The following is a 23,805-nucleotide window of genomic DNA, read 5'->3' on the forward strand; positions in this document are numbered from 1 at the left end:
GAGAATCAAATTGAGGAAGAAGATTCAACAGAGGAAGTCAGTTTAAGGCGGTCTTCACGTATAGTAAAACCAAAAGAATATCCAGATTATGAAATATATGCTGCCCAAACAATCAACAATGAACCAATCACAGCTGATGAAGTTTCAGCAAGTTCAAATGCTCAAGATTGAAAAAAAGGCTGTTGAAAAGGAGCTGCAATCTTTTGTGGATAATGATACATATGAATGGGTTGCCATGCTTGAAAATAAAAAGCCACTGAGAACAAGATGGGTGTTAAGTATTAAAAATCCTGAAAGTGCAATACCAAAATTCAAAACCAGATTGGTAGTTATAGGATATTCCCAGAAAGAAGGAATAGATTACAATGAAACTTTCTCGCCAGTGATGAAGTATTCATCATTAAGATACCTTTTAGCTCTGGCAGTAAAGGAAGACTTATTAATTCATCAAATGGATGTGAAAACAGCCTACCTGAATGGAAGACTGGAAGAGGAAACATATGTGATTCCACCTGATGAAATTAAGCGACCTTATCAAGGGAAAAGGAGAATTTGGCGTTTGAAGAAAGGCATATATGGTTTAAAGCAAAGTGGCCATTGCTGGAATAAATGTTTGCATAAAAGTTTGATAAAACTAGGTATGTTACAGTCAAAGGGAGATCCCATTATATATCAAAAAAGAAGTAATGAAGAAATTGCAATCATGGCCATATGGGTAGATGATTCTTTTATTTTAACCAATAGTGAAAGCCAGATGGAGTTTTTAAAGAACAGTTACGGTCAGAATTTAATATGCATGATTTAAGGGAAATTAATCAATACTTAGGCATGAAGATCCTAAGAAGTGCCAACAGAGGAGAATTATGGATTGATCAATCTCTGTAAACAAGGAGGATCTTAGAAAAGTTCATTATGAAAAATTGTAAACCTGTTCCTACTCCTATGAAAAACAATGCAAAACTGCTAATAACTGATGATGACAAGAAATGTAAGGAAAGTGTACCCTATTTGGAAGCTGTAGGAAGTCTACTGTACTTAGCACAGTCTTCCAGACCAGACATTGCATTTGCCACAAATGCAGAAAGCAAGTTTTGCAGTGATCTGAAAGAAAAGCACTGGATGGCAGTCAAGAGAATATTCAGATATTTAAATGGAACTGCTGATTATAAGTTAAAATATTCTGAAACTGGAAATGCAAATTTAGAAGGATACAGTGATGCAGACTGGGGAAATGAGTTGGAAAGAAGATACTCCATCACTGCAAGTTGTTTTAGACTAATGGGAAGATTGATATCATGGTCTTGTAAGAGACAAAGAACTGTTGCTTTGAGAACTGTAGAAGCTGAATATATGGCCTTGTCCTCCGCTATCCAAGAAGCTCTTTGGATCCGTACACTGATGAGTGAAACAGAATCTCCTCCAACATTAAAGCCAACTGTGATATTTTGTGACAATATGGGAGCTATTAAACTTGCAAAAAATAATGTCACCAGTGTAAGATCCAAACATATTGACATAAGGCATCACTTTATAAGACATCGTGTGGAACAGGGGAATATAATCCTCAGTTATCTATGCACGGAAGAAATGTTATCTTATCTCCTAACCAAACCTCTCAGTAAGGACAAATTTCAGAAGCTGGTGAAACATTATGGTTTAACCTGGGATGTATAGTGTTGAGTATCTGAAAAACATTTGTTCAAGGGGGAGTGTTGGGTATATGTGAAGAAACATTTTCCAGCGTGCATAGTGGCGCACAAGATATGATGTGCAGAGTGCATTAGACTCTATGGAATATAGATGTCCCATGTTTGTTGATGGGGCAACATAATATTAATTTGGTAGTCAAATGTATTAATGTGTGTTGTGCGAATAAAGCATAAGTTTATTTTGTCCCTTAAATAGTTGTTACCCGTCATTTAGCTACATTAATCTGTATAAACTACAACAGGACAAATTTTGCACAGTGTCAGTCTTTATGGAGAGGAGTTCATCTACTATAATTACTTTAAATATACTACTAACACTACTTTTCTCGTGACTACAATGGTTAACAGACAAATTATGGATGTGTAGTAGACAGGACAACTTTTTACCATGATCAAATGGTTTGTTAATCTCAAGTAGGACTTGGGGAATGTATTTACCAATCTGAGTTAGCCTCAAGAATCACAATGGACACACTTAGTAGTTTCATACCACACTCCAGGAATATGTTTTCTGTCAGTGATTTTGGAACACCCTAAAGACTATCAAATGTAGCTTCTGTAGTGAAGATATGATTCAACTGAGCATGGTAGGTATACGAGGACACAAGCAATACTATTTAGTAGCAATTAACTTCTACCATGGAACGAACAATGATTTGCACATTGCATAGCTGATAGAAGACCATGTGGTCTAGTGAAGCGTTTAGATCCAGTAAGCAAATTTAATGTACTATGTCAAAACACGTATTTAAACAGATCAGAGTACTTACTGTAAGTGATAAATTTAGCATCTGGGTGAATACAAACCTATCTACTAAGATATAACCACATGAAATGATAAGTTTTTTTGAACGAAATTTATATCTGAAGCATTCAGCAACCATTATGGGGAAGCCCAAAAATTTTATTAGGGTAATAACCATCCTTTAATTCACATACAGTATTCAAATGCAACATTTTACATTCCTCTGAAAAATAGTTTTCCCCCTCTGTTATACGCCTCCGTGAAAAAATTAAAGAGCACATTCTTTACCATAGAAATACCGAAATCTCAAGAAGCCCACTGTTAACACTGATACAGGAGTGAATGTATAGTAAAACGTTAGCAGCAGGCAGTCGTTTTTCTATAATCTCAGAGGTACGTGCAAAGAGAAAAATTAATTACGAAAATAATAAATAAATAATGCTCGTAAAATATAATCTTGCCGGAATTTTCTTAGATTGTCGAGAGTTGTAAGAGTCACACGCTACTATTCGCTAGAGATTCAACACATGCTATTGACATCGCAGATTACGCTACCACATACTACACACTGATGATACGTAATGCCCTCCTATCGAACGTAAGGATTAGGAAACGTGCTCCGCCGTTCATGAAGAGCAAGTCTATTTCTGTTGACAATCATAAAAGTTTCGTTGATGACATTCGTCCAGAAAGTCTGTATTACGTTGAAACTACAGAAAGATACACTACCGCTAGTAAAATGGTATTTTATCACACACAGAAGCATAAAATAACGACTGTACACAGCGGCAGGGCAGAGCAGGATTAATAAATATATTGTAAGTACGACTGACACATTAGCATTACATTTTTCTTTTTTGGTAAAGTGACTTTTGGGAAATGTTAATAAGTGAACACAACGGTACTTCAAAGGCAGGAGAAATGCGAAAAAATTACCCATAGCAATAAAATTAAGTCAGAAAAAATTACATACCCAAACTCTAAAGTTAGACGAAGCGGCAAATTTGTATCTGCCATATTTTCACAATGATGACAACACAACGATAACACAGGTGTACGTTGTTCCTCTAGGATTTTCCAAAACTTTTGTTTGAAAAAATATTTTTATTGACACATTAATGTTTCATATTAAATGTCAAGAAATGCACAAGTTACAAAGAAGTTTCTTCAATATAATCCTTCAAATTAAAAAAAATCTCATGGCACTACTGTAAAAACAAACTACTACTACTACTAGAATAGACAAGCGCACCAACATTATAATTTACAGTTACTGAAGTAAGTGTTTGTATATAGCAGTCGCCAGAACCGTGTGTGAAGTGCAAGGATTGGAAGATGACAATTGTTTGCAATGTATGCGAGCTTGGAAAGTCGAAGTATAAATGTCCGGAATGTCTGATTTCTTAGTAAGTATTTACTCTGTCTGATATGTAGGATATTATTGTAATGTGGAAGCCGTGATGGTAACTGTCAACAGCAGCCCATTTTTTGCATTTTGCACCATGAATATATTCTGTAGGATTTACGACCTACTTGTTTTCTTTTTTCTTTTATGCACTTCTGAAATACTCCTATGAGCTCAGAGCTAATGGCGAACTGCATAGTGCTTGATTCGTCTCGAGACCGGAATCTTAAATAAATATCACCCCTAGCCATAACAAAAACTATTTTCAGTTATATTTTTCTGAAATTGAAGGAGATTGTGCAGATACATTTTCAAAGTCCGGATTTTTTTACCATCTTAACAGGAGTCGCATTATAGAATTATAGGCCTATATATTGTTTTAGTTTCTGTAGCAACAACAGAACTCCAATCCTGGATTAAAGTCCACTGTAAAGCCAGCTACGCCATTGTGATTTTACCCATCACACCATGGTGAAGGCTTGGACTTTTAGAAAATTTGTGCATAAGGGAAAGAGTATTGAAAATAGAATACATTTTCCATTAATACCATAGATGGTATCATTGTATTGTAATACATATTTCAGTTGTTCTCTTGACTGCTGGAAGACTCACAAATCTTCAACAACATGTAAGCCTGTAGTATACAGACAGGTACAGCGTCGTCTTAATTTGGTAAGTGCAGCAGAAGAAAATGCTGAATCCACATCAGAAGATGCTGTTGCCAAGGAGAAGCTACAAGCATTAGGTATAAATTGCTGTTTTTTACATAGTAGTATTTAGTGATACAGTAGTCGTCCCTTATATAGTTCATCTACTTGTAAGAATGTGTAAATGGCAAAGCTAGAGAGTGAGAGTGAGTGAGTGAGTGCAGTGTTATTTATGTAATGGGCACCAGTTTACTTCGCGCTAAAATTAATGTTCACTTTCATTAGCTTTACTTTCTTTTTCTTTTGTATCCATGCATTAATGTGATACGTCTAGCAAATGTAAGGAAATTGCAGTGAAACTTCAATTATTCCACATTGTAATATCACGTATGTACTGCTATATCCAACAAAAATCTAATTACAGGTTAGGAATTAGGTCTGTTAAATGAATTATGAAAATGTAGCTTTCACTTGGACCCAAAAAAATTCCACATTGGAAACAATATTCTCTCTACTGAGACTGAATTTGATCTGTCGAGTGAAGTTACCTGGTCACATACAACAGATCTAGATGGAAAAAGTAGTTAATTGTTGGGTGTTTTTACTGGCCACTTGATTCTGCTGTGACAGTTTTACAGTCATTGACAGTCAGTCTACGGTCAGTAGTATGGAAGTACCCACATTGTGCAATATTAATTGGAGGAGACTCTAAACTACAGATTATAAATTATTCATTGCAGGGGGTACAGGCACACAGTCTTCCGAAGTTCTCTTGAACACAGTTTCCCAAAATATGACTTTGGTGCGAATCGTGCCCTCCGCCACACACCGCTTGGTGGCTAACGGAGTATATATGTAGATGTAAATGAAGGACATAGTAATAAGCATCACTGGCATAGACAAACAACAGAAAGAGTTGAAAACAGATAAATCACCAGGTCTGGATGGAGTCCCAATATGGTTTTACAAAGAGTCCTCTGCGGCATTAGCCCCTTACCTAGCTTGCATTTATTGTGAATCTCTTGCACAGCACAAAGTCCCAAGTAACTGGAAAAAAGTGCAGGTGACTCCAGTATATAAGGTGGTTAGAAGAATGGACCCAGAAAATTACAGACCAATATCGCTACTTTGGTTGGCTCCAGAATCCTTGAACATACTCTCACTTTGAATATAATAAACTTTCTTGAGACTGAGAAGCTTTATGTTCACAAATCGGTGTACATTTAGAAAGCATAACTCGTTCAAAACTCAGCTTGCCCTTTTCTCACATAATATACTGCAAACAATGGATGAAGGGCAACAGGCAGATGTTATATTTCTAGATATCCGGAAGGTGTTTGACACAGTGCCCTACTGCAGGCTGTTAACAAAGGTATGAACGTATGGAATAAGTTCACAGGTGAGTGAGTGGCTCGAAGACTTCTAAGCAATAGAATGCAGTATATTGCCTCCTGGACAGTGAGTGTTCATCAGAGACAAGGGTATCATCAAGAGTGCCACAGGGAAGTGTGATAGGATCAGTGCTGTTCTTTATACACATAAATGATTTGGCAGACAGACAGGCAGCAATCTGTGATTGTTTACTGACGATGCTCTTTTGTATGGTACGGTACATCTGTCTTAAGATTCACCCGTTTGTTCCTAACCCAATGCGATACTTCGAATGTCAAAGATTTGGCCATACCAGTATGGGACTTAAAGGGAGGGATACATGTGGCAATTTTAGAGGCTCAGCTCACAAATCAGGCAATTCTTATATACTTCCTCCGAAATGTGTAAACTACTTCAGGGATCACCCAGTGTGGAGCAGAATGTAATGTTTACAGTGAGGGAAGGAAAATTCAGGAGTTGAAAGTCAGACACACACACACACTATGGTGAAACTAAGAAAGCTTTCAAAGCTGTGTGACCTCCGCTTTTGCTACTTCTTTTGCATCAGCCCATAAGACTTCAATTGCCAAGTGTTATGCCCATACATGAACTAAGATGACAGATTCAAGTATGAGCACTTGCACTTGCCAGTGTACATGTGGGGGAGGGGGGGGGGGGAACACTTGGTAACAAAAGTTACTCAGAAGCAGTCAGCAATGGGCACCACCTAAGCCACATACCACTGCCCACCATCAGAAGCCTACTAAACTGTCCCCTCAACCCAAGCAACCACCTCCTCCCATAAGATAGAAAACCGTTATTCAGAAAGTAGTTCCAAGTCAAAGAAAGTGGTAATTTAACCTTTGGATCGGCAAGCTCCCTCCCTATCTGATGGGGACTATGCTCTTGAGAGTATGGACTTCTAATCGGAGGAACCGGAGAGCCAGGAACCGGCTAATGTTCCCCCTGACCTACCCGGTAAATTGTCACCTCCGAGTGAGAAAGAGAAGAACTAAAATTGCTAAACAATGTCTTCCGCAGGGACTTCTCGTATTGTAGTGGAATTTAAATGGATGTTGCTCACATTTGGAAGCATTACAGCTCCTGGTCCAGGAGAAACCATTTTGTATCTGCTTACAAGAAACACATCTTGAAGTCACCGACACACCAGCATTGTGGGGTTACCATGCCTACGGGAAGAATGATATTACTGGAAACAGGGCTAAAGGTGAAGTGGCTGATTTCATTGATGACAGATGCCACTCCTCTTACCATGACCATACAAGCAGTTGCAATGAAAGTCCTAGCGCCCTTTAATGTAACAGTGCGTTCATTGTATCTTCCACCTAATGATGCTTTGGATGCAGACACGTTGACAGAACTCTTCCTGGCACTCCACGCCCATTCCTCCTCCCCCCCCCCCCCTGCTTGTCCAGGGGTTAGAATAGGCCCGAAGTATTCCTGCCTGTCGTAATTGTCGTAAGAGGTGACTAAAAGGACTTTCACACGTTTCAGCCATTATGTGATGGATCCCTGTAGGGTTTTGTAGGGTTTCACCTCCATTCTTCAAAATTTGAAGAGCGAGCCAATTGGGGAAGGGCGCCTTACAAGGTGCATGTTGTCCATCGTGCATTGAGATCTTTAGCCCATTTTCTCGTAGTCGCATTGCAGTCCTGCCCATTCTCCATCTCTTGGTCGAAAACACCTTCCTGGGTGCGTTTTCCACCATGCACTGTCGATTTCTGCGTCGACGATGACCATGGACTTCTTTGCACCTGATATCCAGCACATTGTGGTGGGACTGCCATGTACCCTGTTGGTTGTAGCCCCCTGAACACACAGGTATCTCTCTGCTGATGCCTGCGGCATTAACTCCCCACGTATGCCAAGGGGTAGATGCCCATCCCCCTGGGGCGTTGGGACTCCTGGCAATAGCCATCCTGCCAGGTGGCGTTTGGTGCGGCTGGGTGGCGCCTGTTGGGAGGGCACCTGGTTGGAGTGGATGGTATCAGGGTGGATGACACGCAATGAAGCATAGTCCATCATCTCTTGCTGGTGGTGAAACACTAGCAGTCTCTTAAGCGATCACGAGCTCAATTCAACGCACAGAAGTACAACCCCAAATCGCTCCCCTCCCTGGTCACACCATATGAGGAACACCCGGTTAAGGATGGTAGCGGATATTATTCGCCCCGGTACCTTGTGTATTCGAGAGCTGATGGGGAATCTTTCATGACGATAAAGCCTCAGTTTTTTGTTGAGCATGTAGAGGACATTCGAGAGCTGATGGGGAATCTTTCATGACGATAAAGCCTCAGTTTTTTGTTGAGCATGTAGAGGACAAGTTCAGGGAGGTGGAGGGCTTGTCCAAAATGAGATCTGGGTCAGTCTTGATCAAAACAGCATCCTCTGCCCAGTCACAGGAGTTACTCGTTTGTGATAAGTTGGGGGGTGTTTTTGTAACCATCGCTCCCCATGAGAGCTTAAATATGGTCCAGGGTATCATATTTCACAGAGACCTTCTTTTGCAGTCTGACGATAAGCTGCATGCCAGTTTTAGAGCGGCGAGGTGTACATTTCGTCTGGCATGTCCACCGTGGTCCGAAGGATAATCAGGTTGCCACCGGTGCCATCATCTTGGCCTTTAAGCGAGATACATTGCCCGAGAAGCTCAAGGTGATGGTCTACCGGTGTGATGTAAAGCCCTATCTCCCTCCCCCGATGCAGTGCTTTAAATGCTGGAAGTTCGGCCCTGTGTCTTCCCACTGTTCTTCCAGCGTCACACGCCAAGATTGCAGACGCCCATCACATCCCAATACTCCATGTGCCCCGCCTCCCGTCTGTGTCGACTGCAGAGAGCACCATTTGCCTTGCTCGCCTGACTGCAGGATTCTCCTGAAAGAAAGGAAAATCATAGAGTACAAGACCCTGGACCGACAAACCTACACTGAGGCTAAGAGAAAAATTGAACACCTGCATCCTGTGCATATGACATCACCTTACGCCACCACTACAACAGTTCTGGCATCATCAGCTCCACCAACCCAAGTGATCTCTCAGAGCAGGAAGATTACACCTGCCCCCTTGATGGTGGGGGGCATTTCCTTCCGTGTTGCTCCTGCACCACATACCTTGGAAGCAACACCGCCTTCAACCATCAGCAACATCCATCCCCACTTGTAAGCCGGAGAAGCATAAGTTTTCTCTGGCTCCTCTCGCTAGGACGGGGTCCCTTGGGTCACTCCCTTCCCAGGTTTCTTCTAGTGGGAAAGATGACACCTGCCAGCGGCTGAAGAGCCCAAAAGCAGCTGGTTGTAGGGCTTCAAGCTCATCCTCAGTCCTGGAGGCTGAGCCAGTGAAGTCCTCCCAGCCAGGGAAACCCAAGGAGCAGCAAGAGAAATCCAAAAAGAAAACCCGTCTAAGACCAAGGAAATTGCGGTGGCACCCACACCACTGATACCTACAAACTCTGCAGCTGAGGATGGGGGTGGATATTTTGGTGTCCGCTGAGGACCTAGATTTCGCTAGACCCTCAGACACAATGAATATAGACTGCTCAGGCAATAAATCGGTGGCACCAGGTGACTCGGAGGCGTAAACTGCCTCATTGAATGTTCCATGCCTACCCAGTCTCACGATGTCATCCTCCAGTGGAATTGAGGCGGTTTTTTCCACCGCCTGGCTGAGCTACGGCAACTGTTAAGCTTTACACCTGCCATTTGCATTGCACTCCAGAAAACCTGGTTCCCAGCAATGCGGACCCCTGCCAGCTATAAGGGATATTACAGGTACTGTAGCAACTATAATCTTGAGTGTCAGGTGGAGTCTGCATTAATGTCCTAAACTCGGCATGTAGTGAACATGTACCCCTTCAAGCCCCTCTTGAAGCTGTGGCTTTCAGAATGACGACGACGCAGGAAATAACTGTCTGCAATGTATATCTTCCTCCAGATGGTGCAGTACCCTTGAATGTATTAGCTGCACTGATTGATCAACTCCCTAAACCTTTCTTACTTCTGGGAGATTTTAATGCCTATAACCCCTTATGGGGTGGTACCATGCGTACTGGCCAAGACAGAGATGTTGAAACTTTACTGTCACAATTCGACCTCTGCCTCTTAAATACTGGGTCCACCACACATTTCAGTGTGGCTCATGGTAGTTATTCGGCCATTGATGTATCAATTTGCAGCCCAGGACTTCTCCCATCTATCCACTGGAGAGCACATGATGACCTGTGTGGTAGTGACCACTTCCCCATCTTCCTGTCACTGCCCCAGCATCAGGCACACGGACGCCTGCCCCAGATGGCTTTGAACAAGGTGGACTGGGGAATTTTCACCTCTGCTGTCACCGCTGAATCTCCCCCACATGGTAACATCGATGTGATGGTTGAGCAGGTGACTAGCACAATTGTTTCTGCGGCAGAAAACGTGATCCTTGGTCTTTAGGGTGCTCGAGGCCTAAGGCAGTCCCTTGGTGGTCACTGGAAGTCGCTGAAACAGTTAAGGAGCATCGGCGAGCTCTACAGCGGCACCCTTCCATGGAGCACCTCATAGCCTTTAAACAGCTCCATGCCCTTGTTCACTACCTTATCAAACAATGGAAGAAGGAGTGTTGGGTGAGATACGTCTCCACCATTGGGTGCCACACGTCACCTTCCCAAGTCTGGGCAAAGATCAAACGTCTTTTTGGGTACCAGGCCCCAACAGTTGTACCGATGCAAATGTGATTGCCGAACACTTTGCTCAAGCCTCTGCATTGGAGAATTACCCCCCAGTCTTTCACACACTCAAACGACGGTTGGAAGAGAACGTCCTCTCATTCACTACATGCTGCAGTGAATCCTATAACACCCCATTTACAGAGTGGGAGCTCCTCAGTGCCCTTGCACATTGCCCCAACACAGCTCCTGAGCCAGATCGGATCCACAGCCAAATGATTAAACACCTCTCATCTGACTGCAAGTGACATCTTCTCGTCATCTTCAACCAGTTCTGGTGCGATGGCGAGAGAGCACCATCATTCCGGTGCTAAAACCCGGTAAAAACCCGCTTGATGTGGATAGCTATCGGCCCATCAGCCTGACCAACGTTCTTCGTAAGATGCTGGAACGTATAGTATGTCGGCGGTTGGGTTGGGTCCTGGAATCACGTGGCTTGCTGGCTCCATGTCAGGGCGGCTTCCGCCAGGGTCGCTCTACCACTGATAATCTTGTGTCCATCAAGTCTGCCATCAAAACAGCCTTTTCCAGACAGCAACACTAGATTGCCGTCTTTTTTTACTTACATAAAGCATACTACATGACTTGGTGACATCATATCCTTGCCACATTGTATGAGTAGGGTCTCCGGGGACAACTCCAGATTTCTATCCAAAACTTCCTGTCGCTCCGTACTTTCCGTGCCCAAGTTGGTGGGCGCTGATGACCTCGATGTTGAGCGCCCGTAAGCTCCAACACACCACCACCACCCAAGTTGGTGACTCCCATAATTCCATCCATATCCAGGAGAATGGAGTCCCGCAGGGCGCTGTATTGAGAGTGTCTATTTTTAGTGGCCAATAACGGTCTAGCGGCAGCTGCTGGGCCCTCCATCTCACCTTCTCTGTATGCAGACGACTTCTGCATTTCGTACTGCTGCTCCAATACTGTTGTTGCTGAGCAGCACCTCCAGGGAGCCATCCAAAAGGCACAGTCGTGGGCTCTAGCCCACGGCTTCCAGTTTTCAGCCGCAAAGTCGTGTGTCATGCACTTCTGTCAGCTTCGTACCATTCGTCCGGAACCCGCACTTCACCTTAATGATGATCCACTCACTGTAGTGGAGACATAGCAATTCCTAGGACTGGTTTTTGACGCTTGATTGGCTTGGTTCCCTCATCTTCATCAGCTTAAGCAGAAGTGCTGGCAGCACCTCAGTGCCTTCCGTTGCCTAAGCAACACCAATTGGGTTGCAGATCGCTGTACGCTGCTGCAGTTCTACAGAGCCCTTGTCCAATCCCAAACTGACTATGGGAGTGTGGTTTATGGTTCAGAAGTGCCTTCAGCATTGCATTCACTCGACCCTGTGCACCACTGTGGGGTTCAATTAGCGACAGGAGCTTTTAGGACAAGTCCGGTGACCAGTGTACTGGTGGAGGCTGGCGTCCCTCCACTGCAGATCAGATGTAACTGCTGGCCAGTTACGCAGCACACATTCATAGTTCCCCTGAGTATCCGAATTATCGTCTCCTTTTCGCACCCGCCGCAGTCCATCTCCTGCATCAGCAGCCCACATCGGGGCTAACGATTGCGGTTCCCGTGCGGTCTCTTCTCTCCGAACTAGAGTCCTTCCCTGTACCACCTCTACTTGTGGTCCGTTCACGTATGCCTCCATGGTATACGCCTCAGCCCGCAGCTTCGTCTGGACCTTTTGCATGGCCCTAAGTACTCTGTTAACCCTGCCACTCTCCACTGTCACTTCTTCTCGATTCTTGACGTGTTCCGGGGTTCTGAAGTGGTTTACACCAACGGCTCAATGGCTGATGGTTACGTAGGCTTTGCATATGTTCATGGAGGACATATTGAGCAGCACTCCTTGCTAGTTGGCTGCAGTGTTTTCACTGCAGAGTTGGCGGCCATATCTCGTGCTCTTGAGTACATCTGCTCATGCCCTGGTGAGTCATTTCTCCTGTGTACTGACTCACTGAGCAGCCTACAAGCTATCGACCAGTGCTACTCTTGCCACCCTCTGGTAGTGTCCATTCAGGAGTAGTCCCGTTCCATGGTGTTTGTGTGTACCCCAGGACACGTCTGAATCCCCGGCAACGAACTTGCCGACAGGCTGGCCAAACAGGTGATGCGGAAACCGCTTCTGGAGATAGGCATCTCCGAAGCTGACGTGCGTTCTGTCTTACACTGCAGGGTTTTCCGGCTCTGGGAGACTGAATGGCATAACAGTACGCACAACAAACTGTGTGTCATTAAGGAGACTATGAATGTGTGGAAGTTTTTGATGCAGGCCTCTCGCAGGGAATCAGTTTTCCTCTGCCGGCTCTGCATTTGCCATATATGGCTAACGCATGGTTACCTACTCCATCGCGAGGACCCACCTCAGTGTCACTGTAGCTCCCAAATGACAGTCGTTCACCTCTTGCTGGACTGCCCACTTTCTGCCACTCTGCGGCAGGCTTTTAACTGTCCCAGTACACTACCTTCGGTGTTGGGCGACAATGCCTCCACAGCAGCTTTAGTTTTACATTTTATCCGTGAGAGTGGGTTTTATACTTCTATGTAGGTTTTAGCATATGTCCTTTGTCCCTCTGTGTCCTTCCCCGTAGTGCTTTTAGGGTGGTGGTTTTAATGTGTTGCAGAGTGGCTGGCTTTCCCTTTTTATTCTCGTGGTTGGCCAGCCACTGTAATCTGCTTTCATGTTTTGCTCTCTTCTGTTTCTAGCGTCTCTCTGTTGTTTTCTTGTCCTCTTTTGTTCCTTTTAGTGTTGGTTGCCTTCCCTTCGTTCTTGTGGCTTTTCCTATCTTTCTGTTTTGTGTTATGTGTTTCATCCATTTTCTTCTCACACTTGTGGCATTGTTTTGTTAGGAACAAGGGACCGATAACCTTATAGTTTGGTCCCTTCTGTCCTCTTTTAAACCAACCAAACATTCTTCCTTGTGGGAGACTTCAATGCACACAGTGTGCTGTTGGGCTCGGCTACCCTTTGTTACAAGGTTCGGATGATCGAGCAACTTGTCCATTCTGAAAATATCTGCCTTCTGAACATGGGTCAGATGACACACTTTTCCACAGCCACAGGGCCTTCTTCAGCCATAGGCCTTTGTTTTTGTTCCCCCAGCTATTGCAGACGCCATTCAGTGGGAAGTGGCTACAGATTTACATTCTAGTGACCACTTCCCAGTGTGGATACATCTGCCGACTAGAGCAGTGGCTGACAGGAGACCACGAAGATGGACGATACAAAGGTCAAATTGGTTGCAGTACAATCGACAGGCTAGTTTTGAATAAAAGGATTGTGCACAGGAGATGGTGGCCCATATCACTTGTCTGTGTCTATGATAAGTTATGTCTAAAAATCTCTTATAGCTCATTGTGGCCCTCAGGATATCCATGCCAGTACTAACTGACTCCCATGATTGTTTTAAATTTACATGTTGGCCTTTCTTTAAATCTACCAAAAATAAGATGCAAATAGTGCCATAATTTCACATCTCTATGTAACTTAACAATCTCTTGTATGTTTCTAGTGTATTCTAAGTTTGTCCGTTTGTTTGTCAGAATGGGATACTAAATTATCAGTCATATCAGTTTGGAAAAGCTTGAAAAATGTATAAACTTCATTATAAATAATGTTTGGATATTTTGTGAGACTGGGTGAAACTTCTGTGTTATGATTTTGCTTAGTTGGTTTTGTTTTAGAGGCCAGTTTTTTTATTCCATTTTGAAAGTTTGTGTTTTCCTAAGAACACCTCAATTTCTGAACTTATTTCTTACTCACTCTCGCTTTTGTCATCCTGTTCTGTGTTAGTAGATAAAGTGAAAGTGAAAATGGTACAAACCTTCAAAATTCTCAGGAAAAAATCAAGTATTAACACAAGCAGGTGCGCAGGGTCTGAAGTGCCCACTACCGCTGTCCCTATAAAACAACACAATACTGTGGGCTCTTGAGTCATGGAGGGAGGGTAGTAGAGGGAAGGAGGAGGGGGGAGGGGGCGGCAGCTGGACAAATATTAGAGCTGCCATGTCACAGGGCTACGTGTTATGCTACAGCACTAAGAAATTCTGCAATGGGGTACTCGATCCCCCATTGCACCTACTCTAAGGTTAATAAATTAGACCTGGATAAATTGAAAGGACTAGAGGATGTTGAGTGTTCCAAAGGGAACATTAAGAAAATGTTAAATGAAAGGAATACATGGAAAGAAGAATAAGGCAGAAATTTTTGTGTTAACACGGTAGATATTGAATTTAATTGAGGAAGGAAGAAAATAGCAAAGTGCAGCAAATGAAGCAGACAATAGAGAATACCGATATCTAAAAATGAGTGTGGCACACTTAAAGCAGGGCTGGCTAGGGAAGAAATGCAGTGTTGTAGAAGCATGCATGACTATACAAAAATTAACTAAAGACTTTGAAAGTAGGAGAAGCATCCGTATTAGCATAAAAAGCCAAAATTTTAAGTTGGTCATAAGAGAAATTGGGAAGGGGTGTGAAGAAATATTACAAAAAAGGGGGGAAAAAACTTGAAGACAGTATTATGAAAAAAGGATGTGAATGAAAGTAAGATGGGGCCATGATCTTGCAAAAAGACTTTACAAAACACTGAAAGACCTAACCTGAACCAAAGTACCTCAAGTACTTAATTTTCTCTCAGAATTATTATGATCCGTGAGAGAATCCACCATGACAAAACTGTTCCACGTGGTATGTAAGATATACGGGTTCCCACAGACACCCAGGAGAATGCAATAACGCCAATACCAAAGAAGGCAGGCAATTGGAGATGTGTGTGTCAACAAACTATCAGTGTAACAATTCATACTTGCAAAATAGTAACATGAATTATGTAGAGAAGGATGGAACGAATGGCAGAAATTTACCTCAGGGGATATCTAAGTTTGGTTTCCAGAGCAATATAGAATCACCTATTTTAGAAAATAGACTGAAGGAAGTCAAACCGGGATTCATAGCATTTGTGGGCTTAGATAAAAGGTTTTGTTTGATAGTGTTAGATGGTGTAAACTCTACAACATGTTACAGATTGCAGTTAGATTAGGACAACACGAAAGGGAGGCAGTAATTGAGAAGGAAGTGAGACAGGGATGTATTACATTGCCTATGTTAATTAAACTGTAAGTAGAGCAAGCAGTACAGGAAACAAGAAATTTCGAAAAGGGAGAAGAAATAATAACTTTTGAGGTTTGCTGATGTCATTGTAATTGTCAGAAGTGGCAAAGTATTTGGAAGATACTTTGAATGAAATGGATAGTTTCTGAAAATGGGTTGTAGAACGAATCAACAAAAGTAAAAGCAAGGATTAATAGAGTGTAATGAGATTAAAGCAGGCAATGCTGAGGAAATAAAGATTAGAAAGTCAGACACTAAAAGTAGTAGATAGGTTTTGCTATATTTGGGAAGCAAAATAACTGATAACTGATGACTGAAGTAGAAAAGGTATCAAATGCGGGCAGGCTATACCAAGAAAACCATCTCTGAAAAAGAGAAACTTGTTACAATCTAATATAAGTAATTGTTACGAAATCTGTTGTGACAGTATTTACCTTATACAGAAGTGAAACAGAAGTGATAAAAAGCACAGACAAAAGGAGGATAGAAGATTTTGAAATGTGGTCATAACACCAACAACAATCACAATCTATCAGTGGGGCAGTTGAGGCTATTAAGTGGGCACTACGGAAGGTTGGAGTGTATGCTCTACCCTGTAGCACTTATTTCTTCAAGATTTGTAATGATGAAACACCTATACGTACATTCCTTTTGTCCAAGTCAGCATCCATTTAGGGAGTTGCAGGAAATACTTTATTGACAATTTAAAAATTTTTCTCACATTTGATTTAAAGCCAGTACTCGCCACTCTTTTGTTTGGCCGACATCAGGATGGAAGCACCCTGTATCAGGCCACAGAGCACATCCGGCGACACAGGCTTTCTGATTGTGTCCTCTGCTCAGACACTCTCAGCGCCGTTCAAAGTCTCTATGCGCTGTAAACTGCCCATCCCTTAGTGCAATGGGTCCAGGAAAACTGTCACTTTCTCGCTCTTGATGGAGCCACTATGATGTTTATGTGGGTTCTTGGTCGTGTCGGTCTGCCAGAAAACAAGGCTGCTGACACTGCTGCCAAGGCTGCAGTCCTCGTACCTCAGCCCATTAGTTCCTATGTTCCCTCTGACGATCTCTGTTGTGCTGTCTGACATGTGGTGGTGTCACTTTGGCATCAACATTGATCCTCGCTTAATGGGAATAAGCTCCAGATCATTAAGGCTCTATCAGTGGCTTGGACGATCTCTTCTCGGCCCTCCCGCCACGAGGAGGTAATTTTAATTACGCTATGTATTGGGCACTGCCTTTTTAGCCATCGCCATTTGTAAAGTAGCGCTCCCCCCACCACTTTGTGCACATTGTGCCCAAGTTTTAACTATTTGCCATTTCCCGATGGAATGCCCATTTTTTTTAACCGCTTACATTCCCACTTGGGTTTGCCATCTTAGTTATTGGCCGTTTTGGCGAGCGGCGCTTCGGCTGTAGACTGCATTTTACTTTTTATCTGTCGTAGCAATATGGCAAAGGCCATTTAATTTTTAGTTCTGGACCTCCATTTCTGTGCGCCCTGTATCAGACCTTTCTCCACATCCCTGTTTTTAGCTGTATTCTCATGTCGATTGGGATTGATGTGCAATCACTTTTTAACTCCTGTCTTCATATTCCATAGTTTTGACTTGGGCACATATGACCCCAGTTGTTTTTGCACCCTAAAACAAAAAAAATCCAACCCAATCAGGATGTAATGCTAGATGCAGTTACTTCTAGTTAAGATTGCTGATAGGCAGAGCTTCCCCAAGTGGCATCTGTTGGCAACCAATAACATTCATGGGAAGAGAACTACATGTTCTCTGTTGGGACTTGACCAACACACTGTTGGGAGGCACATTCTATCTCTCTCTGAACTTGATTCTCAGCCTGTTATGGCATGACTCTCCCACTATGTCTTCCTGATAACTTCTCGGACTCTGTTTAATCATTGACTTGTGTTGTCCCTTTGAATGACTGGTGACAAATACACCACCCCATCGTGTGTCCCATGTATCCTGTATCAGATATATATATATATTTTTTATTTTTAGCTGTTAAATCTTCTTTTCCTCACCCTGGCACCTGGACACTTTGTTAAGAAATGCATTTTTTCCCCCGCATTCAGAAAGTGTAGCTATTTAAATTTCTTTATTATGAAGACTATAAATATAGCATACTACTGTACGTTATTGGTGGATGTAAATGCTGTCTCTGAGGAAATAATACTGGGAACCAATTACTGATGTTCCGCTTCTCCAGAAGAGGTGCAGTTGCATCAGCAGCCTTACTATGGAACTCACTGGGTACCCACTGAATGTGTTTCATAGGAACCTAATTTATCCCTGTGTGACTTGCATATGTTGGGGTTCTTACCGGAATAGGAAGTGTCTAGTGGACAAAAATTCAGTGACAGTGGAACAGTTAAACAGAAAATGTGCAGTTGGTTGTTGGAATGTCCCTCACCTTTCTTTGATGAAGGGTCAAGAAGTTGCCTGAAAATGTATTTCTATGAAAGAAAACTACAAAAAAAGTAACTTTGTTATATCAGTCAAAAATATATGTGGAAAAAAATTTAATTTTAAATGGTTTTTATATTGTGGTTGCTATGATACTGAATACTTCTCTACATTTATATACTGCATTGATGATTGTTTGAACAACAGATTACATATAACTAAATTAAATACTCTTATTGTAATTATCTTTCAGCGGAATCGGATGAACTCAAAGATGTTCTGAAAAACCATGAATTAAGAGAGATGTTAATAGCAATTGATAAGTCTAAATTTCCTTCACAAGCAATACAGGCGGCAATGATGGAACCTATGTTTGTGGAATTTGCTGACATTTGCCTGAAAATTGTTGAGCCACCAGCAGAATGAAAAGCCTATTTGTATACTCGGAATGGTTTTTTTCCATATAATATTTGTGCGTGCTGCATTAAGTTCTTTATGTGAAAATATTGTTGTGTATGTGAAAAATTATTTATTTAAGATTGTTGTGATGTAATTATCTTGCCGCAAACATCATTTTATAAATTTGTTATACATTAAAAATGCTTCGTTTTAGTAGCAGAACAAATGTATTGACTGTGGCATAATATTTATGTTGCTGTTGCTTAAATTTCTAATGAATACACACATTTTCTAGCTAATAGTTTCAAGAATGCAAAATAAGACAAGAACTTACTTGTTGTTTCTGGTGCAAATAAGCCAGTCTTTAGTCATAGGGCACCATACATGTGACCACTGTCCCTCTCCAAATAATTTTTGTTATCCATATACGTATGTGGAAAAATATATAAATGTAGGTAGGCATAGTTTCATTTCTGTAACTAAAAAATGTAAAATTAGAAAAAGTTCTCATTGTTTGTCATTGTGCATAACAAGCTAGTTTCAAATGGTGCTTAACTGTTTCCAGTTGCAATACTTTAGATCTGTTATGTCAGACATGATTACTATCAATTGAATATCTGCATTGACAGTGCCATTAATATTAGACATTCATATATGCCAAAGGTACCAATACTGTTCTTTCAAAGCAGATTATTTTGATCACCTGGAACTGTTCATGTAAAATAACAGCTCCTTTCAACCCCAAATACTTTTTTGCTTTAGTCTGTATTGTAAGGCAAATAAGTGAATCGCTACAGTAAAATCTATTTGTTTGTCGTATTCAGTGTTCCTGTTTGATAAATGTATGAAGAATGTTTTCAGAATTAATGGAATTTTTGGTGCACTTTAAGTTGAAATAAAGATGTGTGCATTCTCCCAAAATAATGTGCCATTGTAATGTAATTCATGTGTGAACTATCTGCAAAGTAAGAAAGAATTATGTTTAATCAGTATGCTGAAAAGAAAGCAGTACAAATTTATAGACACTATTGAACCAGTTAACAAGTGAGTGTTCTGGGTCATCTGGAAATGGAACAGCTGCATGAAAATGGTTTGGAACTCATTCAGGGCAAAGTCGTAATTAAAAGTTAATTCCTAATGTGCCTCAGATCTCTGGCAGACACGCGTCCATGAAGCTCTTGCTATGTTAAGTGATTAATATTGAAATCGAAGCTAGTTTAGTTAAAATTACATTTTGGACTATAGTGGCCGGCATGGAAAAAAAGGGCTTCAAAGTCATCTCTCCGTCTTACAGCATTGCCAGCTTTTTTCCCACTGATAATTTCAAATGTTCATAAAAATTTAAGAAAAATAGTGGACAACTCTTGATGAAGGTTTCTCGGGTCTCCAGGTGGGTGGTAGCGTTGATCTCTCTCATTGTTTTGAGAAGTTTCATACTACCCGAAACGTCGTGAGATATCAACGCTACCACCTGGCTGGAAACCCGAGAAACCTTCAACAGTTTACGCCGGGAAAGCCTACAGTCACGTATTGGGCAATTCTGTTTTTAGTCTACAATATGATGGAGTGCTTTCCAAAAGCAAATTCTCACTAGCTGATAGAGAAAAAAATGAAACTACCATTACAAGAAATTTTGGAGGAAAATATTTTTTTACTTCAACCTGTGGTAGCAACAGAATCACTAATGTAATTTAACTGAAAAAAATATATGAACATCCTCAAAGTTTACAGATACATATGCTCCATCTTTTATTTCGGAAACTTAAAAGCATTTCAAGATAAAAAATAAAATGTTAAAAGAGGTGTGAAACCATGCTGACTGCATAGCAAAAAATGTTGTCGCTGATGTATTTTCATTCTGTAGGACTGCGAAGAAACTTCCCACAAGAAAGTTGTTAAGAAAACTACTGAATTATTTTTGGTAACATTTTAGAGATCATTATTGTATTGTATCACATAGAGAGACAAATTACTTCCATGATATTCCGTGCGCAGCAGTGCACGAGTCATTGTAGGCTATCGCCAAGAGTTTTGTTCGAACGGCTTGCTTTAATATGACAGAGAATATTTTCTCCTTCCCAAAAATATTTTACTAGCTGCTAATACATATCCTTTGTCATTGCATCCATCACTCAAAATGCCACCATACGCTATGCAAAAGTAATTGTAGTTAATTTGAAACCAATATTTTCACTGAAGTCTAGCAAAATATTTGTTCAAAAGGTTTTGTGAAACCCAGGTTGTATCTAAAGTTGCTGTAAGCCTATTATTCTCCGCACATAATAGGTGCTTGGTACACAAAAACTTCGTTCTTACTACTACAAAGTCCCTGTCTTGTGTTACAAATTTCATCCATCATTACAGTTCTGAATTTTTAAAAAACGTTGGTGGAGAAGATAGCGCATTGAAGTGACTGGCCAGAATAATCAATTTTATCAGGGGCATTACCCTGTATTTCTCTAGACGTCGGATACTACCCTCTTGTCAAACTAAAGTAATACAATTCAACGTTCTAGCTTTTTGTAAAAGTTGTCAAATATCATAGATTTCTATGCTCTTCTCGAAGAATCAGAATAAGTGCCGAGACTGTTCTGATGTTACTGCACTGTTTATATATAGAGTCGATACAGAAGCACCACAACGTTTTGTGATTTTATGAACTGCATTACCACCTTACTACAAAACAGCCAGTAAATCCTTTTATGAAAACAAGGAGTTAAATTTCGAATGTACAATTAAACTGAATGCAGTAAGATTATATCCAAATGTAAAGACATTCGATACAGGTTTTTAGGGAAAACTGTTGTTAATTAATGCAGAATTGACAATCTTATTTTAATTGACACTAACTGTCAAGTAAACCAATCGCCACCACTTGTGATAAATTTATCAGACGTATACTGTAAGGGAAAAACATTCGCAGTATGTCCTCTTTTCTGGCTCCGTGTCTTCAGATTTACTGTTGCTTGTTTCATCCAGGTGTATCATAACAGATTCCACTATGGTGTCTCTTAAACCTTGGTTCAAGAAATAAGTTTCTTGCAATGCTTCTGCATGTTTTAAGCACCTCTCCCAGTCCTGCTGAGTAACATTGTCAAGAGCTTCGTGTGTTAGTTTCTCGACACCAGCAAGTTTGAAAGTAGTATTTCTTTTCGCCACTTCTCACTTTACTTGGGCATATATCAATCAATGGGATTATACCGGCAGTGATGCAGTGGTAGACGACCAGTTGGTGTCCCATTTTGTTTGCCAGTTGATCTAATTTGCAAGTCTTTTTGGCACCTACGATTTCTTCCTTAGACAGGATTTCAGCCTTCGTTTCATTGAATCAAAGTGAAACATTGTTTCTCTATAACCACACCATAATATCTGCCTTGCGCCAATTTGAATGTGGCAACTTTTCTATCTGAATGGAGTGGTAGTTGGCGTTATCCATCATGGTAATTGACCCTTCTTCCAGCACAGACAACAGTTGAATAAACCAATTCTTAAAAACTTCTCCATTCATTTCTGAATGGTAATCAGATTGGCAAGAACTTTTCCTGCCACGAAAAACAAGTTTGGCCTCCGGTATGAAGCCTGTGGTTAATGAACCAGTGTGGATGATGATTAAATGGCCACTTTCAAACCACCGTTTCCGTTGGAGTCGTGCCATATACACTTATTGGTGTGGTTCTGTGATACCCAAGTTTCATCCAAGTGCACTACAGGCCTGGTGTCTTCAACACACAAGAAGTGCATCATACACAAAGACTTTGCTTTTTCTGCTGCAGTGTCTCTGCGTTCTATTAATAATTTCCGTCCGTCATTACATTTCGTGAATCGGAAACCAAGGGAGTGGGGAAGATGAAGAACGGAGGTTCCTGAGCCCAGCCATTGGATACTCTCCTCTGTCATAATATCCAAGTACAGTTCTACGCACGAGCTCTTTGGTAAAATTGTCAAATTCGGTTGATTTCCATTCACATTCGTATCCCTTTCTTGGAGAATCGAAACACTCATTCATTTGGAGATTCTGCCATTGACACAGATTTGCTAATACGGCCTACAGTTGACTTGGAGACACCACACGCTTTAGGGCAATTTTCGATTGTCTTTCTGCCCTTTATGCACACCGACCGGAGGAGCACTACAAGTAGGCCGTTGCTCCTGCATTCTTATTCACCACCGAACACACATCAAAGCACCTTTCTAAAGTCTGAGATCAGATGTGAACACTCGATATAGCACGGTAACACTGAGCTTTCAGCTCCTCTGACCTACCGCACCGCTAATGGGACCTAGATGGAAACAAAGCCGAGAGGCGGGCGAATCTCAATCCGCAGCCCCTCCTGGCGGCAGGAAGGGGCCGTGACCTTGAGGACTCTACTATTGTGCCGGCCACTCTAGTGCATTTACTTTTTATCTAGGCTATCTATTGAAGGGTTTGCTTTTCTGAATGTATTTGGATCAAAAAGGAAGTATTTAATAGAGACTGATAGTCGTTAGTTTTGTTTACATTTTAGTCGCGAATCTCATGCGAGTGTAGATCCTCTTTTTTTTATTATTATTATTAGACTTAGCAGTTCAAAGTTAAATTAATTCATGTCTGTTGTATACGATTTAGGTATTTAATTAAAACTTTCAAAAGTAGGTTTAAAAGTTTGTTTACATTAGCGTTTAGTTACATATTGGTAAGTGCTAGAAACTTCAGTGCTCTTGTGCTTTTATGTAAATTTTTCTATCAAACTATGTGTGAAAAATGTGGTGGTTGCCTTAGAAATCTAAAGGGGCAAGTTTTCTGTGAAAACTGTACGTTACGGTTTAATTGGGGCGAATGTAGCGGCAAGTAAATGGAGACTGGTAATGAGGCTCTTCCATGGCAATGCAGATTATGTATAAAGGACAGAAAAATCACTTAACAGGAGACAAAAATTTGTGCACTTAATGCTGAATTGGAAAACACAAATTTGGAATTATGTAGGCAACGGGAGGAAAAAGAGACGGTGCTGGGAAAAGGTAGCAAGCAGAGGGCGAAAAAGGGAAACTGTTGATAAAACTTTGGAAATTCAGTTAATAAATCAGTTTTGCTTGCTATCTGAAGTAGTGGAGGAAGTGCCTCGTCCAGATGTAGTTGAATGTAGGTTGAAGCAGAATATTTGATTAAAGAAAAAAGAGAGGTGGGGATCAAAACAGAACAGTAAAAGAAGAATTCTGCTTCTAGGTAGCAGTCATGGGAGGCGTGTAGACTAGCAGCTTCAGGAGAAAAGAGGTGCATGGTACCAGGTCACA

General features: G+C 41.4%; 2 protein-coding genes across 3 annotated transcripts in view; one reads left to right on the forward strand and one right to left on the reverse strand.

Annotated features, from left to right (window-relative positions):
• The window catches only part of LOC126187681 (ubiquitin-related modifier 1), a 57,329-nt gene extending 53,686 nt beyond the window's left edge, over positions 1-3,643 (reverse strand). Inside the window, exon 1 of one of the 2 annotated variants that reach the window (XM_049928916.1) lies at positions 2,348-2,384. In XM_049928916.1, coding sequence (XP_049784873.1) covers positions 2,348-2,373 — 26 coding nt within the window. In that variant the 5' untranslated portion in view covers positions 2,374-2,384. Of the gene's footprint in view, positions 1-2,347; positions 2,385-3,427 lie in introns of those variants that run through there. The other variant, XM_049928915.1, reaches the window with a different exon arrangement.
• Positions 3,644-3,702: 59 nt separating this feature from the next.
• LOC126187680 (zinc finger HIT domain-containing protein 3-like) lies at positions 3,703-19,458 on the forward strand. Its single transcript, XM_049928914.1, has 3 exons — positions 3,703-3,860; positions 4,444-4,604; positions 18,389-19,458. The coding sequence occupies exons 1-3, from the start codon at positions 3,790-3,792 to the stop codon at positions 18,559-18,561; spliced, it is 405 nt and encodes a 134-aa protein (XP_049784871.1). The 5' UTR covers positions 3,703-3,789; the 3' UTR covers positions 18,562-19,458.
• Positions 19,459-23,805: the final 4,347 nt, after the last annotated feature.

Source organism: Schistocerca cancellata, chromosome 5 (genome assembly GCF_023864275.1).
Source record: "Schistocerca cancellata isolate TAMUIC-IGC-003103 chromosome 5, iqSchCanc2.1, whole genome shotgun sequence".
Lineage (NCBI taxonomy): Eukaryota > Metazoa > Arthropoda > Insecta > Orthoptera > Acrididae > Schistocerca > Schistocerca cancellata.